The sequence below is a fragment of the Astyanax mexicanus genome, chromosome 11 (assembly GCF_023375975.1).
Source record: "Astyanax mexicanus isolate ESR-SI-001 chromosome 11, AstMex3_surface, whole genome shotgun sequence".
NCBI lineage: Eukaryota > Metazoa > Chordata > Actinopteri > Characiformes > Acestrorhamphidae > Astyanax > Astyanax mexicanus.
In genome coordinates this window covers 8,650,795-8,672,477 of record NC_064418.1, presented here as the reverse complement: position 1 = coordinate 8,672,477, position 21,683 = coordinate 8,650,795, and the positions used below count along the sequence as shown (strand labels likewise).

At 39.9% G+C, this 21,683-nt stretch overlaps 1 protein-coding gene across 2 annotated transcripts in view; it reads right to left on the bottom strand.

Moving 5' to 3' along the window:
* Positions 1-21,683, bottom strand: part of sema5ba (sema domain, seven thrombospondin repeats (type 1 and type 1-like), transmembrane domain (TM) and short cytoplasmic domain, (semaphorin) 5Ba) — a 202,990-nt gene that overhangs the window by 66,937 nt on the left and 114,370 nt on the right. For both annotated transcript variants that reach the window (XM_007227920.4, XM_049484739.1), the window contains exons 6-9: positions 11,300-11,362; positions 9,076-9,174; positions 7,725-7,938; positions 1,542-1,827 (exon numbers count right to left, since the gene is read on the bottom strand). In XM_007227920.4, the coding sequence (XP_007227982.3) occupies positions 1,542-1,827; positions 7,725-7,938; positions 9,076-9,174; positions 11,300-11,362 (662 nt within the window). The remainder of the gene's footprint in view (positions 1-1,541; positions 1,828-7,724; positions 7,939-9,075; positions 9,175-11,299; positions 11,363-21,683) is intronic.

Sequence of the window (21,683 nt, the reverse complement as noted above, 5' to 3'; positions counted from 1 at the left end):
AGGCCCCCGTTTACACCTGGTCATGTTATGCTTCTGAAGTATGAGGATTACTACATTATAAACATACTTAAGACGCATATAAAACAGATGCAAACCCGATCATTAGGTATTCTAAGACGAATTTGAGCCACGTTCTAGCAGTGCAAACACATCTGCGTCTGTCTCTCCAATACACGTTCAACAACCAACACAGAGCAACCAAAACAGACCCCCCATGCAGCAAATCGCTGGGCATGTAATCCATGTCTGTGAGGAAGATGATCACAGAGGATGACAGCATGTAAAATCATGCAAGAAAGCATGCAAAATCGTGAATTCTGAGACAGCAACCATCTTTAGCACAGCGCAGGAAGAGGCTGAATGAATAAACAACTGGCTGCTGCGTAACGAGTGGATTTGCATATTCTGTCCCACACAGCCATTGGATTTCAGTTTGACTAACTGGAAACTTAGACCAAATGTACCATGTGTAAATGCATGTGCTTAAAATACTAGTCACACGAACCTTGTGTAAATGGGATAAAATTAACGGCTTATATGTTTAAAACTAATCTCTGGTTCTTTTGCTATATGCAACAACCTGGTGATTTGGAAAGATGTTAAAAGGTATTTAAAAATATATAACTGTCTCTCTATGTCTTCCACATTTGCACTCAATCCAGATTCTCCCTCTCAGTTGAATAACACAGGATTCTTTGACTGGTTTAGACAAGAAATTTCAAACATCCATTGTCTTTTTTCGCACAGGGTCTTGTTGCCCTTCAGGGATATTCTGGAGAGAAAACAAAATACTTCAGATATCTTTAAAATAAACATTTTCTATTATAGATGAGAATGAATCTAACAGGGATGGAACAACTTTTTCAAACAGTATGACCCAAAAGGGCTGATTTCAAGGTTATATAGTATGTTGCCTAATGAATCCCTGTCTTCTTTGACAAATGTAAAGGATATTTGGAAAAAAGATCTGTAAATGGAACTGGAACCAAACGTATGGGATTCTGTTTCTGTGAATATGTATCCCAAGAGTACTTAAATTAATGTGCATAAACTTAATTTCAACTTCACATGTGCTATGTGCCCAATTGGGAGACATTTTTGATTTTAAGTTGAGATGGGTTTTAATTTTTATTTTATTTTGTTGTTTTGCTCTCTTGGTCCTTCCAAAAAGCCCCAACACTGAATGTATGGGTCTCTTTTAGATGACATCTCCTTCCCTTTGAATTATGGTCAGAAAGATTTTAGCAAATTTGGTCCCCTCTCTGGACCAATATGAGCCGGTCAGAGACTGAACTAATGTTCTGTTGTTTTTTTGTACACAATGTGTGTGACTGCAATATAAGGTGTTATCTTTGTACTTGATGACAAATCAAAAAAGTCCAAAAATCAAAAATAAGCACAAGCAATGGTCTCACTATTGGTTACTGATAAACATACTTCCCTTCAGTGGTTGTTGCCACTAGAAGTCTTCACCCCGTTAGATCAACGCATCAACTTATTCTCAAACAAATGCCACACAAGCAAGCGTACTGTGCACTTACACGTTGGTGGTAAAGATGCCATAGATGAGGTCCTGCTCAGGCAGGTAGAAGGTGCTCTGGAGCTCGTTGTAGTAGAAGGGGATCTCTCCAGAGCGCGAGCAGTTGAGTCTGGCTTTGGTAAAGGTGGTCCAGGTGTCCTCCAACAGGAAACGGCCACCGATGTCGTTCTTACAGACTCTGGCCACTCGTGAGTACACTGTCTTCCCACAATCGTGCTCTACTGCGTTCTCCCTCAAGAAGAAGAAGGTAAAGAGCCCGATGTCATAGGCCGAGATGAACTGAGGCTCTGAGAGAGAGAAAACAAGAGGGAAAGAAAAAAGAAACAGTTGCTTTTAGGTACAAATCACTCCTGGTGTTTTTCAGCTAAGTGCAACATCAGATATAATTTTTTTCCCTTATCCACCAATTTTGGAAGACTAAAGCAGTAGCCACAGTGAGCTTATCTTCTTGTTTTTGAACTTTTAAACCACTTTTAAAGCTTAAAGTTAAAAGTAAAACTGCATTGAGCATAAAAGTGCTTTGTCTGTTGTCCTACAAAAAGGCAGTAGTGTACCTCCTTTGGGTAGTATACCTCTTGGTGGGAGATCACTGAATATTAGACATGCCTTTCATTCATCAGCCAACCACCTGTCTTTGTTTATAGCGGTTCTGTGAACTAGAAACCTGGAACCGTATTGTCATTATCAACGAACCCAGTCAGGTTCGTGTATGGATGCTTTGTGATGAATACTTTAATCCTTCCTTTGCTGTGGAGTGACAAACTGCTCCAACTGCTAATGCTGGTGTGATTATCTGAGAAGCCATCACATACGACAGTCGGTCACCCCTAGTAGTGATGAGAGGGACACTTCAACGATACTCTATGTGTAGGGCATCCTCTAGCCCTGAATGATGTTGCCACATTTCACAGGATAATGCTTACCCACACACAGCAAGGGCTTCCTAGCAATATCTCTGCTAGACTCCTTGGCCATATATATTTCCCATTGACTATTTATGGGACAAGTCAACCAATGGAAACCAATGTGTAGAGGATCTACAGGCCAAGCTGCAACATCTGTGGGCAACTGTGCTGCAGTATTCCATACGAAACACCAAAGATATGCCTCCATGCCCAACTGTATCTTATCTTTTATCCAGGCTATAAGCTGAACAACCTTTCAGTTGTACAGTTTTCCCTAATGAACTACTAATCATTTTGCTTTTATAATGTAAATATATTCATATCCATTCTTTACATCATAAAATCTGCACATGTTGGTGCATTTCTGACTTGCTGTAACTTTGTAGTTCACATTTCTGACACTGATAGATCACTGCATAAGGATTCATAAGGTTAAGCAACAACGAACAAACTGTTCTGTACCGTGGGCTCAGATATTGTTAGCCAAAAGCCACATCAACCCCTGCCAGTCAGGCTTCTCTCCAGAGCCTGGTTAAACTGAGGAATAGCTACTGAAATCCAACTGCAAATAACCAGGACCATAAACACAGCTGGGCCCTTTGCGGCACTTTGAAAGAACTGGGATTACTGCAGCGGCACGAGAAGCGGGAGAAGCTTCAATATCTATAACTGCCTTTTGATTTGATATCCGAGGCCTAATATGAAGCCTCAGCAGGTATAAGCCCCATACAGCAAACCACCAGTCGTAGCCTGCGCCGGATGTCGGGGGATATGCAGCGTTACGTGCCTTTCGCTATGTCTGCGCATGGAGCGCTCAGCTGGAAGTGACAGCATGTAAAATGAACTGATGGTGGGAATAGTATTGCTCTCGTTCAGATCCTGCTGGAGGTGTCTTATGTCTTGATCAATTAAAGGCCAGGGAAGTATGTGTGCCAGCAGAAAAAGTCACACACAATCTATGTCTTACATGTTCATTTTGCATAACACAGCAATCGGAGAGCTGCGGTGAATACCAATTGAGCCATCCATGGTCTGTGGTAATTATCACTGGAGGGTAGGGCAACGTAGCATGAATTAACCAACCACATGCTGCGGTTTGAGCAGAAAGGTACTGGCACTGTGTGCATATATACAGAAAATAAAATAAGAAACCATTTAAAAATTAGGAGTTTCTTTGATTTAACCAAATTAAAAACCTCTGGAATATAATCAAGACGAAGATGGATGATCACAAGCCATCGATCCAGGCTGAACTGCTTGATTTTTTGCACCAGGAGTGGCATAAAGTTATCCAAAAGCAGTGTGTAAGACTGGTGGTGGACAACACGCCAAGATGCATGAAAACCGTGATTAAAAACCAGGGTTATTCCACCAAATATTGATTTTTGAACTCTTAAAACTTTATGAATATGAACTTGTTTTCTTTGCATTATTTGAGGTCATTCAGCCATTTCTCATTTTCCGCAATTAAATACTCTAAATGACAAGATTTTATTTGGAATTTGGGAAAAATGTTGTCTGTAGTTTATAGAATAAAACAACAATGTTCCTTTTACTCAAACATATTCCTATAATTAGCTGTATATGTGTGTGTGGTGTATGTGTGCGGGCATGTGTGGGTGTGTATATTTAAAGCCCTGTTTATGTGCATGTACGCCATGTATATGTATGTGTATATGCATGTGTATGACTGTGTGTGTGTGTACTTGTGTGGGAGTGAATATGACAAATAGCATTTCTCTTCTTCCCCTCTGAAAGTAAACAGATTGCCTCATTTCCAGACTGCCGACCCACAGGGGTCCCTGAGTGTGTGTATTTCAGCGCAAGCCAGAGCCAAGGGATAGCACTAAGCTGGCTGGTGAATTAAGGGCTCTGATTAGCTTCAGAGAGGAAGTAAAAAAAAAAACACCACTAGCAGCTTCACAGGTAGCCCTGACATCATTGATCAGAAGAGAATTTTGGAACCGATACCCAGCCCGTATTCCCATCCCATCCCACATCAGGCCTGCATTAAAAAGCAGTCAGTCAGCACGTTATGGGATCACAGACCAATAATGGGCCAGATGGATTTGATTCGGGACCCCCGAGGTCTGTGACGTTCTTCCCTGACCCCCACCAGAGCTGACTTATGACTAGAAATGAGATTTTAATTCACACTCTGTATCCGAAGAGGCTCCTTCAGTGTGCATCCTACCAGCTCTGTGAATAAGAAGATGCATTAACATTGAGTGAGAGAGGCGCAGAGTATACAGCATACAGAGGGAATTATCAGGTGGGATATGCGCTGCGACATAAGCCTGGAGGATTTCTGTTCAGGAGCCTTCAAGCTATAAGAGGTCTATTTTGTCGGTGTAAATAAAACTACATACATTGCATAGACTATTTATATATACTGTATATTGGGTACAGGTTTGCTACATTATCTTATATTTTTCCTGTATTGAGCTTCTAATAAAATTTATTCACTTATTTTTACTTTGTGTACTGAAAGACAAACTTATTTTGCTCCAGAAGAGGTTTAAACCACTGACAACACAAGGAGGACCAGCTAGGTAGGACTGTCTAATCGAGTGGACAATAAGTAGAGATAGGGCCTTATTTTAGCTATCCATAAGCTGGATTAAACTTGATCATTTCAATGTGTCTTTGCTATCGTAACAACGTGAAAAGTACACCTTGAGCGGCTCAAAACATGCAAAAGCCATGTACCAATTCTCTTAATTAATTACAGCTGTTTTGAGCATAACGTGAAATCAATCACCAATCAGCGTGTCACTCACCATTCCCTTTAAGAGCTAGGTGCACTCTGACTTTGGTGCATTGCTATTTTAACAGCACAGCGCTTCTGCGCTTCTCAGCAGAGGAAGCTGACATGCTCGTTCACACTGTTAAAGGCGATGGCGACTTAAAGGCGACTTGGACTGGCCAAGTATGTCTCTAGACCTAAACCCAATTGAGCACCACTGGTGCATCCTCACATGGAAAATGCAGGAGCACAAGATCTCTAACATTTACTAGCTGTATGATCAAGCAAGAATGGGAAAGTATTCCACCTTCCAAACTTCAATAAATAGTGTCATCAGTTTCCAAACTTTGGAATGTATTGCAGCAACAAGTTCAAGTAAAATGAGAAAATATTTGCAAAAAAACTATTAAAACAGTTTATCTGTTTAAACTTTAAATATCTTGTCTTTGTAGTGTATTCAATTGAATATAGGTTAAAAAATGATTTGCAAGTCATCGTATTCAGTTTTTGTTTAAGTTTCACACAATGTTCCAACTTCATTGGAACTGGGGTTGTACTTTCTACCTCTCCATCTTTCCCTCAGGCTCCTTCAGATGTCCCCAGCCCACCGCTGAGATCCAGGTGGGTGGGTAGTCTCTAGTGGAGTGGAGCATTGCAGTAGCAATTTCACCCTCTCCCTGCTGTGAGGAATAATTACACCACTGGCTGGCTGAGCCCAGCTCTCCTCTCCTCGTGTGCTGTACATGCCTGGCCTGCGGTGCTGAATTATCGCTCCGGCTCTGGAAGCTTCGCTCTGCTCTTTTCTGTCAATGTCAGGAAGTACATTGTGACGGGGAAGGGATGCAGCATCAGCAGCCTGGAGTTTATTGACACCTCTTGACTCTTTCAGGAGGGCTCAGTGAGGCTCGTGTGCTCGCGCTCGGCTTTCGTTTTCCCTGCCTGACCTGGATTACGCTGAAAAGCTTCTGTTGATGCCCGAGAAATGATTGTGGTGATGCGGCTTTGAGTGATTTCCTGAGCAGAAAGGGCTGCTGATCTGTAAGGAAGGGTGAGATTCGGCGGCTGCCTCATCCTCAAAGCTCAATGACAGGTGCGTGTAGAGACATGAGAGATAGCACGACTCCAAATCCCATCCTACATCTTAATGGAACATCAGAAAATTTTAAATATTACGCTTAAATATTACACATTATGTAAATTACAGCTAATGATGATTTCCGTCATTCTCATTAGGAATGCAATATCATAAAAAACACATTAATGATAATGAAGTTATCCTACTGACTGAAATGCTGGTCTAATCAAACATTACCCATATTTTTGGAACAATTGCATGTATAAAAATCAGTCAGAACTGATCAGGAATATGATTTTTTTTATCCCATTTTCAATTACTCAACCCACTCACTAGTAATGCCTCAACACCAGGAGGTTAAAGATTAGCACATGCCTCCTTCAAAAAGTCAGCATCACAGCATGCTCGTTTTTAAACTTGGCAGGTGTGATGCGGCCTCCTTTCAGAGGTGATGAATCCGATTCCAGGTTATGTTTAGTCAGAGAGAGGGAGAGAGAGAGAGTCTCAGTCAGAAACTTCACTCCTTCATTTCTTTGTTTTTCCTATGGCTGAATGAGCTACTGAGGTCTGAGTTTCCTCTTCTGAAGTCTCCATTGCTCCACCAGCCACTCGCGTTCAGTAAAACTGAGCCGGATCCTCTTTTAGAGGCTGTACGTGTGACGTAAGTACGTAAAGACGTGTGACGTGGCCAGAAGAATCCCCGCGAAAAGCGACCCGACACACCAGTTTTTAGAATGAATATATTAGGTCTAGCAGGGATGGTCGTTTCAGCACACTGGTACCATTAAACACAATATTTTGTCTCTTCTCCACTCAAAAATGCTTCTGCTTTTAGTTTTTTGAAACAAAATAATACAGACTGCTACTTTAAATAGATATCTGTCCATTTGCATCTAACTGTATTTTTAAAAACAAGCAACTTTAATATTGATGATGTGAAGAGAAGCAAAATAACATAATCTACCTGACAACATTACATATCCTAGCAACAGGAGGTTTCTCTGAAATCAAGACATAGACCAAGATACAGGATTCTTCTTTTTTTTTCAAACAATATCCAAAATTCATTGATAATTCATGCTACATTTATTACAATGATGATTGGAATGGATAAATAATATAATAAAAAAGTCTTATTCCAACTCTGCATTTTTATGAACTTATAAAAGGAAAGGATGGTTAGATTATTTAAAATAAAATGTGTTTTTTGATTGGTTACCGAACGAGGACAGACGAAATAGAGGGAGACTAATGAAAATAATGTTGAGACGGAGAAAAATCTGAGACCATTCATTTCCAGACCAGCCCCAATTACAGCGACACAGTGGGAGGACATATCACATCAAATCAGTGCGTTTGAAAGGTGATGTGATTGTAATAGATTCTCAAATTTGGTTGCTGTGATTAAGCAGAAAGGACAGGACCATATAACAGTGTAATAGGACATTTCAGACGTACCGTTGAGCCATTTGGAGTTGTACTGGGCGGTCCTGAGAGGCGGCATTCCCCCCAGGCTGCGGTAGATGACTGGATCCCGGCCAGAGAAGTCGATGACCGTGGCAGCGTAAAGCTCTCCGCTCTCTGTCACCACTGCTGTGGAGTTGTGGCGAGGATCATAAGGACAGCGTGCAACTCCATTCACTCGCTCTAATACACTGCTCATATTGCCCACCTGAAACAGAGGAGGAGAAACAGAGAGAGCCTTCAGTTACAAAGACAGCACAACTTCTTTCATCCATGTCTTTCCTCTATTTTTAAAAGTCCAATAGGGTCAAATAAGAACTTTCTCTTTATATTAATGGTGTGTAATAACGATTAAAAACTTAATAATGATTAATCACAAGTTAAAATGCAATAATGTATCTTTATGTCCTTGTATTTTTGGTCAAATAAAGAAATAACGAATAACAAAACCAACAAAAAAATAAATGTTTTTGTTTGTAATTTTTTATTATTATGGTGATATTTAGTGTATGTTCAATGATTTTTTAAAATTACAATCTCTTACAATCTCTACTGAGTAAAGGTTTCAGAGACACTGTTAGCATAAAACATGATAAAGCTCTAATAGAAAAGCCTTAATAGAGAAAATAAACACTACCACAGTGCAGCTTCCAGCTTAAACAGCAAAACAACATTTAAACAACTATTAAACACAACTTAAAACAACTTAAGGCACCACCACTCTAGAAAGAAAGTGAACTATGGTAGGATGTTGAGGATAAACTTATTAATCTAAAATAATTAATTAAAATAGATTAGATTAGATTTACATATTACGTGCATGCATTAAAATGTTAACCCTGACAGAACAACTTTATAGGCAACATGTCTTAGTGCTGTGCGATATGACGATAAATATTGCGGGGACGATAGAAAAGTGTCTATCGTGCTGCTTACCTTCTATCGCTTCTACAGTAATTTCATCAATTATTCATGCAAAATAATTGTCATATTTTTCGAAGAATAACTGAAAACACACTTAAATGTGGTATATCATGATATATATCGTTATCGTGATATAAAAAAATCCATATTGTACTACTTTACATTACATTGTATTTAGCAAAAATGTAAACATTTAGCAGGTCCTGAAAAAGGTTAAAAGGGTAATATTGGGGTACAGAAAGAAAAAAGGAAGAAAAAAGAGAAAGAAAGGAGGTAAAAAGAGGAGAGGGAACAAGGAAATAAGGTTAGAAATAGTTAGTTTGTAGAGTAAGTGCTCTTTAAAAAGTTTAGTTTTTAGAACTTTAGGACTTTAGGAGGTTTTTGGACAGTCCTTCTTTGCTCCATCATTACTAGTATTTACCTCTCTGGTGATGCATAGAGGCTGGAAGGCGTTGGTGCCACAGGTCATCACCTCTGTCTTGTTGACGAGAAGCACTCGAATGTAGTTCTGACACTCCACCTGCAGAGGGAGAACCGTGTTAGTGCAATACTCCAGTGGTGCTCCATCAGCCTGATCTTAAATCAGCGACCGGTGATGTTGCAAAAGTTACATATCCATTAATAAGAGCTTCCTCTAGGCCAGACATGCTGCTGGGAGATGGGAGGGAGGTCTTTTTTTCCCTTTTCTTCTTGGTTAAGCATGCGTGGAGAGTAAGAGTGGCTGTACTTCAAACAGAGGAAGGAGATGTATGAAACACTCTGCATAGATATCAGCGTCTCAGGGAGAACAGCGCGTGGCATACATTACCACGGGTGGAACTGACAGTGGTTTGTGCTCTCCACTTTAGATGAGAGCAGCTGTCATGTTGGTTTATATTTCATCAATTACTGAACAAGCGATTGGCACATCAGCGCTGACAGAGGGGAGGTCTGGCTTTAGGGAAACTGAGGATTAAACTATAAACAATCCCAAAGTGAGAAGATCAGCTGCTTTCCCCTCAGCATGTTTCTGTCTATAGCCATAAAAAAATATACGAGAAGATATTTTACAGACGCTCTGCTTTAATCTGTGAAAATGTGACTGTGTCTCTCTTATACACAGCCCTCTAAAAAAAAACCTCCTATCATAAGAGTGTCTGTATGCTGTAGGAGTAACAGTCACGTAACTAGAGGTCATTTAAGGATAATTAAATGTTATATCATTTTTATTCTTCACTTTTCTCATTTATATGAGATATCAGATTATATATATATATGCCCTCTATTACTAATTTTATCCCACTCCCAGATACCTAAATAGCAGGGCTATACATTATAGCTATAATTTCAGCCTTTCTTGTAGCATTTGTCTCTACTCTTGCCCCAGCCTGTCTTCTGTGTTCTCACCCGTGGTTGTTTGTAACTCCGCCCCCTTGTTATCTTCATGTGCTCCCAGTCTCCCAGTGTGTATATGTACTGCTTGCCTGTTCTTCTTTGTTCTGTCGTTACTTATTTTCTTAGTCATGTTTTAAGTCTAGTTTTCATAGTCTTGTTATATTTAGTCTTGTCTCTGTAGTTTAATTTAGTTGAAGTGCTGTTTATATTAATTTACATTACTCCTACCCGTGTTTGTTTTCTGTTTTTTTTTTTTGTTTTTTTGTTTACTCTTTGTTTTTTGTTTTTCTGGTGAGATCTGGTAAAGATACTGGTATTTTTAATACTGCAATATGTATCACAGATCAGTTTTCTCCAATACCATGCAGCTTTCTGGTGAACATTCCTGTATATTCCTGTATATATGCATATTCAACTACTTTTTGTTTTTTAACATTTTGCATGAATTTAACTTAGTAATGCACCATTCAAAATGTGTCTTGTGTTGTTTAGGATATGAACTGTACACTGCAACATTAAAGGCTTGGTTTTAAATGGACTAAGAGCAAACAACAAATAATGTCTTCACATTTTTTTACCTTACAACCACAAACTTAAATGTATTTTATTAAGATTTTACGTATTAGACCAACACAAAGTAGCACACAACTGTGTGAAAGTGAAACGAAACTGATACATGGTTTTCAAATTTTTAATTAAATACAAATCTATTCAAGTCTTTTTCAATAAAATAATAAAAGCTTTTCACATTTTTATTTGATTAAAATTTTAAAAACCATGTATCATTTTTGCTCTACTTTAGAATGATGTGCTATGTTGTGTTGGACTATCACTTAAAATCTCAATAAAATACATTTAAGTTTGTGGTTGTAACATGATAAAATGTGAAAAAGTTAAAGGGGTATGAATACTTTTCCAAGCCACTGTAGAATGGAGGTCTTGGCTGGCATTCTGAATATTTGGAATGGCAGCAGTAGAAACCAGCATTTTATAGGACATTATTTAATTTAGCACAAAAAAAGTCCTCTATGAGCTGAACTAGGATGAGGTTCTCTGTCCACATTTTCTCTATTTTAGATTTAAATTATTTACTATTCACAACAAGCCAGAGTGAATATCTGTTCTTTAACAAACCCAGACTGAGCTGGCCTTGCCCAGCGTCCTCCTACAACCTAAACAATGCTCTCTCCTCCAGCCAATGGGCTGTCAGCTTTTTGTTTTTTTGAAAGAAATGTTACTATTCAGCAGTGAAAGTGGGGGCTCAAAGTTACCTCCGTCTTCCCTTTGCTCTGACAGGACCTCCTGGTGTCTTCGTCTGGGCCCCATTCTGTAGCCTAGGAGACCAAAATAAACGTTGGAAAGTGACTTGCAGCATTCACTGCTGGCCAGCAGAGCTTCAGCACAAGGCAGGTTACACAACTGCACACGGCAATATTACAGTATACAGTTAGATACAGGAAAACAGGCTTTTTTAATTGCATAAACAGTCTAATAAGTGGCACTACAGTTTAAATTGGCGAAGTACGGGAACAGTTGCAGGAACAAACTGAATTTGCATGTAAATGCCATCACCTCTCTTCATTCAGGCTCCGCAATCTAGTCTCCCTTCCCTCCTTTCAGCACCTCCAGCATCCACATTTTTCCCTGCCCAATTACAGCTCTTTACACTGAGCCTGTGAGCACAGTGTTCAGCCATGGAGGAAACACTGAATGCTGAAACACTGGAACAGTTCTAAATCGAAGCTCCAAGGCTGACAAACCAATAACACACACACACATGAATATGGAGACCATTAATAAAGACAAATTGTGGACACCTAGACAGCTATTATATGCATTCAGCTGCTTTAAGTTGACTTTGGTTGACTTTAAGTCAACTTGTCAAGTCCCTGTCTACTAGCACTGCCAATATAGGACTTGGGAATGAGACTCTCCAGAGCAAGTAAACATAAAACTACTGGCACCATGCTTAATGCCAGGCATGGACTATAAGAGTACAAAGAACCCCAGCATTGAGCTGTGGAGAAGTGGAAATGGGTTCTCCGGAATTTCAGAGAGGTGCTTTTGGGGGATGGGTTGGGGAGTTGTGGATAAGGTGAGTTCTAAATCATCCAACATTCTGACCTAAATAATCCTCTTGTCGCTAAATGCAATCAAATTAAAACAGCAATGCCCCCAAAATATATAGAAAGCCTTCCCTGACCAGAACAGACGGCCCCACAAACATGTAGCAACTACATTCATAAAATTATTTACCCAATGCTGACAAAGATGTACAATTGAACTGACACATCACTGCCAAAAGAATAGTACTCTATAGAGCAAGTAAACATTTACTGGAACAATAAATGTTATTGGAACCATACCTTATGCCAGGCAATATGACTATATGTGTACAAAAACCCCAGCACCAAGCTTTAAAAAAGTGGAACTGTGTTTTTCAGGAATTTTAGGTAGGCGTGCTTTTGGGATGTGTTGGAAAGTATCAATAATTTTACACAGTCATTTACTGCAAAGTATTTGCCTCCAATTATTAAGACTAATTCTTATGTTTATAACAATGTTATATATACATTGTTAATCCAATTACTTTTCCAATTAATCCAATCCAAACCTAATCCAATTAGGGCCTATGTAAAAATATAGCTGAAGTTTCCCAAATGCACAATGTAATATTCTTTCATCAATTATATCTTAACTGCTCCTTCCAAATCCAAAATAAGCAATTATGTGTATTGCAGTTTATGCAATCATATCATACTGTATATATGTTTAAGGCTATTGTCTTTTTCTCTCATTTTCAGATGTATCAGCGATACAGTCCACACACTCCCCTGAGTATCAGCTCTTGGTTTGGTCTGTCTCTCCTAAAAATAGCTGTTCAGCTTGGCCCAGTGTGTGCCATGCGGGTGGGAAAAAGTTGGCAAGGCTCAGAGGATACGTAAGAATCTCTTCTGTGCTTCTCGCCATCCACCCGTCTCGTTCTCCTCTCCTCGTCTCTATTATGCCCTGGGCATAGCTCTCACAACTTGGACTCGTCGTACTCAGGGGGCCGATAGAGCTGAAAGGTTTAGTTGTCCACTGCTCTGCCCACCATGACCTGCCTTGCTTCGGGATGCGAAGGAGCAGTGCGGCAAAAACTAGGGCCTGGATGAAGTTTAAAGAGCTGTGCGTCAAAGGCAATTAAAAGACATATTCAGTTCCCTATCCTCGAGACCATGGCTGCTATTGTTTTGGGGGAAAAATGTGCTTGCAACAAAAAGCATACTGTATCATCTGTCAAACATGGTGGAGGCAGTATCATGGGTTGTTATAAGTCATATTAATAGCCATTTCATATTCATCAATGTCGATGGAACTGGTTCACTTCTGTGAATTAAAGAGTTTGACTGCAGTTAGTATTAAAATTGATTTTGCATTGTACAGAGTTATAATCCTGCTCAAATTTACCCAAAAACAATTAAAAGACAAATCCGGCTCTCTGTGAAAATCACAAGTGTAAGCCCTGTGCTATTGTCAAGCTATAGAGTGATCAATTTGCTATTTTGCTCAAGGGCAACTCAGTCGTGTCCTGCTGGATCAGGGGATTGAACCAGCGAGCTTTTTTAATCACAAGGCTCAAGAACATGGCTGCCATTGTTTGGGGAAAAAGAAACTTGCTTGTAACGAAAGGCATACCACATCATCTGTTAAACATGGTGGAGGCTGTGATATGGACTGCTATAACTCATATTGTAATAGCCATATTATATCCATCAATGCAGATGAAACTGATTTACTGGTGTAAATTAAGGGGTTTGACTGCTGAAAGTAGATTGATTGATTTTGAAGTGAATAGATCTGTAATCCTGCTTAAATTTACCCAAAAACTGGTGTCTGGATGAAGTTTAAAGAGTTGTGTGTCAGAGGCAGTTAAAAGACATATTCAGCTCTCTGTGAAAATCACTAGTGTGGGTGTGAGCCCTGTGTCATATTGAAGCTAAAGAGTAATCAATTTACTGTCCTCACAGAGCAACAAGCAGGCAATTAGCATCAGTAATGAAGCTATATTTATCTGTAATTTGATTTGTTTAACATGAGTATTCCCATACCGGAGTGTGTACAGGAGAGACGAACGTGAAACAAAGTCGAGACACTTCACACCACAACGACAGAGCAAGGAGCTCTTCAAAAGCTGCCGTATCCCTGACGGGCCCTCGCTTAGCAATAACGGCACGCCTCCAGTGTTTTGAATGAGGCTGTCACTTACGCTTTCCAGCCCCTCCTTGCCGCCTCCGCTGCCTCTCACTGCCCCAGCTGTCAGGTAGGATGGAGCGATGCCATGCCAAACAGACCTCCACCACTCAGAGCGACTGAATAGCTATATCTTTCAACATGCATGGTGTGTGTTTAGAGCGGGACGGGTGGTATACGGGGGTGGGGGCTGTAGGTAGGGGGTTGTTTGTGACGGATGCCTTTGCAGTGAGTCATAGTCCGGGTCATTACCATCTCGTCCGTGAAGCCGCTTCGTGAAGAATCCGTGAGCTTAACCCCGACCTCAGCCGCGGCGGCCCCCCTCTTCTCACCACACTGGAACAATGCCAGCCTTCCACTGCCATTCGCAAAGCGCATTCTAAGAAGTGGGCCTGTGAAAGACACACTGTGTGCCATGTTTGGTGGGGGCCACAATGTGCTGCCTGGGACTTTGCCACCTTTGGGGGAGCTACCGTCCACCTGGCAGCGAAGCGCGAATGCTGGCTTTTCACTGGGGGGAGGATGAAGCCTCCGAATGGTAAATTCCTCCTGACAAGCGTTACGTTCCGAAGAAAAACAGTCGGATGAGGCAATGTAGATCAAGAGCACATACCTATAATTATGTAATTGCCTATTCACTAAGAAATGATGGTAATTAAAGCCTGTGCACAGGCTCTTCAGCTGAATTTGATATTTGATTTGGAACATGTTGCTTTTATTTGCAGTTTAAAACAAGTTTGGAGTTGGAAACGATAAACAACATTTAACGATTATATGACAAATAAGACTTTAAACTGTAAATAAACGTGAATTACTTTCACAATTATTATAATTACTGTGTGTGTACAAATGCATTTATCTAAAGATGAAGTATGTTTTTACAAAAATGAAATTAGTTAATTAATTAATTAATATTTTTCATGCTTTTGTTGGAGTAACACAGGTTAATACAGATAACAAGGATAGCTTTCAACTAGACTTTGGAACATTACTGTGCGTTTCTGATTGCACTCAATCAGTGCAAGAGCATTAGTGATCTCAGGATATTCAAACATTGGATAACCACCATCATATCTCATTCCAACTCCCCAACCATAATATTGCAAAGGTAGTTGATTGTTGCAGCACCTCCATTCCAGAGAACACAGTTGCACCTGCCTTTAATTGGAATATGTTTTAACACCACTGTCAGTGTCTGACATCCAGGTAAGAAGCTACTGCTTTTTATGGCCAGATGAGAGGAAGACAGATGAGGCATTCACCTTAGTCAAGAACACTAAACCAAAGGTCAAGCTGTTGATAATAGATGATAGAACATGTTGTGAAAAACTGTCTTAGAGCATGCTGCTATCGCCACCATGTTTAACAGCATTGCCTCAACCCATCAGCTATTACTGTTGGACTTCAAAAACTTGGGTTTTTCAAAAGGACTACTGGTATGAGTGGCATTAGACAGGGTGTCAAAAGGTTTATAGTTATCTGCTCCAGAGAGTTATCATTCTATAGTAAATACTTTACAGGAACTAGACAAGCATTGTGTGAACAATCTTTGCCACTAAAAGTATCTGAATGACACAAACACAAACATGTGTACATATACGGCAAATAGATAAGTAAATGACAATTGGTAATTGTCAAGAGAATTAAGTAGTAGAAAATAACCATGAATCCATGAAGACATAAAGACAACCAAAACAAATCTTAATGAAACAAATGACGATATAGTGAAATGTAAGATTTTATGATACACTAAATCATTCGTAAATGTAATTGTTTTGAGCGTTTTAAGAGAGATTTAGTAACTATTGGTGACATCTTCATCAGTCAAAAACAAGCTGTTGAAAGATTCTCAGAAATCTCTCTTAAAAAAAGGTGACACCACAGATAAGACTGAGTTTTGGAGATGAGGTTCACTCCAGTTAAAGACAGACTGTAATTGACAGCTGGGTTTAATAACAGTGCTCTCTGAAGCAGCTCTGACATTTCATCTCACTTAAGCTTAAAAAGTATATGTGTGTCTCTGTGTGTGTGTGTGTGTGTGCTGTCCCAGTCTTTGCTTTGTCCTAGCGACTGTGCGTGACATCCCATTTCACAAACTTTTCCAGCTTCAAACATTTTGCTCACAATAAGCGCTCTGCCCGCGGCGTCCTGTAATAAAGGATGTCATGAATTTGTAATGCGAGGATAAAATAGTCAGGAATTATTTATACATTAGAGAGACAGAGAGATGATGTTGCGTTAAAAATGAATTCCATTTACTGTGAGTATTAAGGAAATGCTAATGCGCAGCAGTGTGAGCAGGACAGCCGAAAATTACACATTCTGGCCGCTTGTCTGCTGCGGCTGATAAGCCTATTGTCTCTGTCGCACATAACAAACATCAGGTGTGACAACTAATTATGGTCCATGAATATTAGAAACGTGCACTTTATGCTGGGACGCCGCCCAGCGCCCTCTGGGCACCTTCTAGCACCCGCTGCTCATCCCTATTAAGACATATATTCTCTGTTAGACAACTTAACAAAAGCACTGGCTAAGACTTCAACACAATCTCTTTTATCCATCTATCCATCTGCTATCAATCAAACTAAGCATGAAATAGCTGAAAGAGAGCTGAATATATAAATGAAGACTTCAACCATCCAAAACCTCGACTGCTCACACTGTTCTCCACAGGCTCGGTAAAAAATGAAATGAAGAGTGCATTTCTAATTTATTGGGTTGAGAATCAATAGAGGCCCTAAAAATGAAGAGATTATCCTAAATAATACTTGATCCGCCAAATGATTTTATATCGTCATACATTGCCAAAAAATACCACTTGAAATGAAACACCTGAAACGAAGAGATGTTTTAGTGTTAAGAACATTAAGTCCAAAAATTTTCTAAAACGTCAAGCCTTTAAACAGCTATTCTTCGAGTATTTGAGGAACCAAATACTCTTCTATGGTTCTTCTATAGCATTGCCTAGAAGAGTTCAGCATGCCTAACTACACTACATTAGCTGACCAGCAAACAATCCATTAGATCATATTGTCCATTTTACGCTATAATTAAATTGATCAAAAAACTGCTTTAGAACTTTTTTTAAAATGCCATGATGCAGAAGACCAACAGCACAACACCACATAATTAACAACACTGTATGATTAGTTAAATAATTGCCTGACAGCTCACATACAACTAGCTACTCCATGTAATGCAGGATATTTCTGCAATAGTTTTAGTTCTCTTTTTTTATTTCATCCTTCTTTTCTCACCAATTTAGCTATGCTGATAATCCCACCCACTTTGCTGTACTCCTCCTATCACTAGCAATGCCCCACCCAACACCAGGGGGGTGAAGACCAGCACCAGGTCCTCTGATACATGTTTTTTTTTTACCTTTTCTTTTCTGCTGATGTAGCATCAGCGAGTAGAATCACAGCAGCAAGATTCGGAGGAAAGCGCAGCGACTCTGCTCAGAGACATCAGCTAACAGATGCCTGTACTGACCGACATCATTTTAGGAGTGATGTGTGGGGAGAGAGAGCGCCATCTACTGTACCCAACAAGAGAGAGCAAAGACAATTGTGCTCTCTCAGACTCCAGCTGCTGATGGCAAGCCACATAACTGGGATTCGAACCAGCTGTAATCTTCTGAAATAGATTAAGTTCTAACCAGCTCTCACTAAATATTCCGTAACTATTTAGACTTCTCAACCATTAACTAAAATAACTCTCAATTTAAACTGATCTAAAGCCAGACTCTTATTTGCATACCAATTTACACTGATTCTGATTGGGGTGCCTAAGCTCCACCCCGGTTCTGCCCGCGGTTCGAGGGGGCTATCCATCTAAGTGGTGGAGCTTCAAGGTCTGGATGCTTCAATAGGCCGCCCAGGACACCGCCTTGCTCCGTCCTTTAACAGAGTTCCCCATTCAGCCAGCTCGGTCCCCTGCATTCAGCTCCGCCCTGACGGATGTGACAGGACTTCCAATGACTTGGCTTCATTGTCCTGCAACACTGATCCCTACACAAGAGGGCGCAGATACGCACTCAAGCATGCCAAACTTCCCCACCACACACTTACGCTTCCCTATTCTAAAACTCTCCACAACACACACCCGCGCGCACACACACACACTACCTTTCTCCCCTCATTCCAGCACACCCCTCCGCACCGGCCATAGTTAACGAGCGCTCCGAAAAATGGATTCAGTGAAGCGTGGAGATGCACGCCCTTTTAGCAGAACTGAATGAAGGGACTACATGGTATTGTGTGGAGCCATGTGAGTGTGTGAACGTGAAGAGAGAAGGAGGAAATGGGCAATCATTTGAAGTTTCACAGCTGTGCTGAAAGCAAGCATTTACTTTGGGCTCGGGTGAAATGAAAAAGAGAACGAGAAAGAAAGAGAGGGAGAAACAGAGAAAGAGAGAGAGAGAGAGAGAGAGAGAACATTCCATCAACTTTCCATCACTGAACTCATACCAACACCATATTCCAAACCTGCTCTACACCTCCATACTGATTATTAGCAGCAGAGGAAGTAAAGAACCCCTCTGTAAAATCGTACTAAAGAGAATGTTCTGTACTGACCTTTTCTATTATACGATGTTAACAATGCTGGAATGCTGGGAGGATGAAGGCTAAGCTTCATCATCACTGCACAGCTAATCACGCTTGGAGGAGAGCACTAATATACTGCAGTCACTACCACTTTCTGGCTTTATTATATTGCAAAATGACAACAAATGAGTGATTATTTTATAATGCAAGAGCACATTTCAAGCATCACTGAAAGTATGTATATTGCATATTTTGCATGTACTTTGTAGGTACAGGACCAGTCAAAAGTTTGGACACACCTTTTTTCCTACATTGTAAACGATTACCAAAGTCATCCAGACTATGAAGGATCACATATGGAATCAAGTAGTAAACTTTGAACACAAGTGTTAAACAAACCAAAATACTTCTAAAGTGAAGCGTTTAGGTGCTCTTATCTTGGGTGCTGTTGAACTTGCAACACTTGCTCTTCCCATCCTGAGGTGGCCCTGATGAGTGCCAGTTTCATCATTATAACATTTATATAACATAATGACATTTTTCAGATTGATTTACCTTAATTTCTTGAAGTTAGTCTATACTTAGTTGAGCCTTTTTTCCATAATATGGATTAAAAATTACTCAAATAGGACTGTTCAATGTATACCAACCAAAGTAACATAGAACGTCATTCTTCTTCTCATTATAGTCATGATTTAGTAACACTCTGCAATAAGAGTACATCAATTGATAGTACTTACCACACTAATAAACATTGTTAAATTATGTCTTAACTAATTTTTATTAATTGACATTTGTGAAGATTATTTAAGAATGTTGTAAATACTGTTAATTAATAATACAATAATGAGGCATTAGATTATAATATTAATAATAATGTCTTGACATGCCAAGTGTCCATTAATAATTAGTTGGTACATTCTGTTGTTCTGTAAAGTGTTAAAAATGATACAAATGAGTTTTTTCAAGGTAAAATTGATACACAATGTTTTTTTTAAACACAGATAAATGCAGCTCTGCTTCTCACTGTGCATTGCTGATATACAGTACAATTTCTGCACAGCCAGAAAGCATTATATTTTCTAATCATTCAGATCCAATCCTGCAAATAACTTCAGGAGACTCTAGTGTACAGTATCCCGTGTTATTCCAGATTACTGGAAAACAGCAAACCTATTTCTTTTCTCTGAAAAGCTAATATTTCTCAGCTGAAATCAAATTGTGAATTGGACAGAACTGGGTGGAAGGAGAATGAGAGCAGGATAGAAATATCCTGTCTTGGCAATGCTTCTGTCTACACTTCCATATGATGGCTGGTAACAGTGTGACAGCACTGCCCCGAGGGGTCAGAAGCCCATCATGCCTGGTATCCAGAGCGTTATGTGTGTATGAGTGATGGCTTTAATTTGAGAAAGGCCTGTGAGTGAGCACAACTGCCTGAGAGCACTGACAAAACCCTGACCAGTGAGCAATGCCTGGTCCTGAACCGTGGTTCTACATTTCCCCAGTCTCTCCCACACGTTCTGGACCAAGAGGATGGCTCATTACACCAGACCAGACACGGCGTTTAAGCTTTAAGTTAAATACGGCGGAGGTCTGCATGGACTGAAACTGAATATTTTCAATAAAAAAAGTCTGAAAACCACTCTTTCCTGTGTCTGGAGGCCAGATAATAACCACCCTGTGACAAAGACCACATCAATAATTAAATCCGCGCAAATTGCAGAGGGGAATTAATCACTAGTTGGCTGAATGAAATCAGGCCCAGCTCATCAGCCTGCCGAGGTCAGAGAGCTGAAATTTGGACCGCGGGCAACCGCCGGGTGAGAATATCAAACCGCAGCTGTTTAATGCTGCAGCTTTTTCATTTTGATGGTCTGTCCAAATCGTGCGGCACCTTCTGCACTCCCCTCCAGCTCAGAGATATGAGAGGAATCATCAGCTACTGAGCGCCTACGTGATCCTATAAACGCTACAAGATCACTCTAATAAATGAGCACGGCAACCATCACGCTCCTGCTCCATCCCGATCAATTTCAGGTGGATGCTGTTTGCAAAAATGATGATGAAATTATGAGGAAATTCTTTATTCAGTCTGTTAGTCATCACATAATACCATATCTATCAACAACCAACAATTAAGCTACCCTTTAGCATGCTTACAGTACAAAAAGAAAACAAACAAAAAAAATTACATTAAAACTTATGGAATTATAACTTCCAGAAATTGCCCTACATAACCTGTTTTTTTTTTAAATAGAAAATTAATTACATATTCGTAAATACATGTTAACATCATTCCATAATTCCAACTCAGCAGACAACAGATATACACCTCCTCCATTAATCTCTTTTCTAGCTTTTTGTACAACAAATTATCAATACAGACATACTGCAAATCTGGAATTTGAAATTTGGATTTGTGTATTGAGAAAATACTAAAAAGGCTCAGGTAGAAGCATAATGCCTATAATTATGCCTGTCCTACAAAAAAATAATTAAGCTACGTTTTAGCATTCTTACGGTATAAAAGTAAAAAAAAAAAAAAAACTCAGTTCCGATACATCAGCTCACAGATGCCTTGTTCTGATCGACATCACCCTTTAGAGTGATGTGTGGAGAGAACGCCATCTACCCACCCAGAGACAGCAAGGCTAACTGTGCTCTCTCTAATGGCTCCAGCAGCTGATAGCAAGCTGCGTAATCTGGACTCGAACCAGCGATCCCTTAATCATAGCAGCAGTGCCTTAGTCCACTGGTTGAACTCTGTTGTATTGAGGAAAGCCTATGTACACAGACAGGGAGTAAATTAACATTTTCTCTTTACATTATTCTATACAGTTTTATTTAATAGTAAACTAAATCGTCAAAC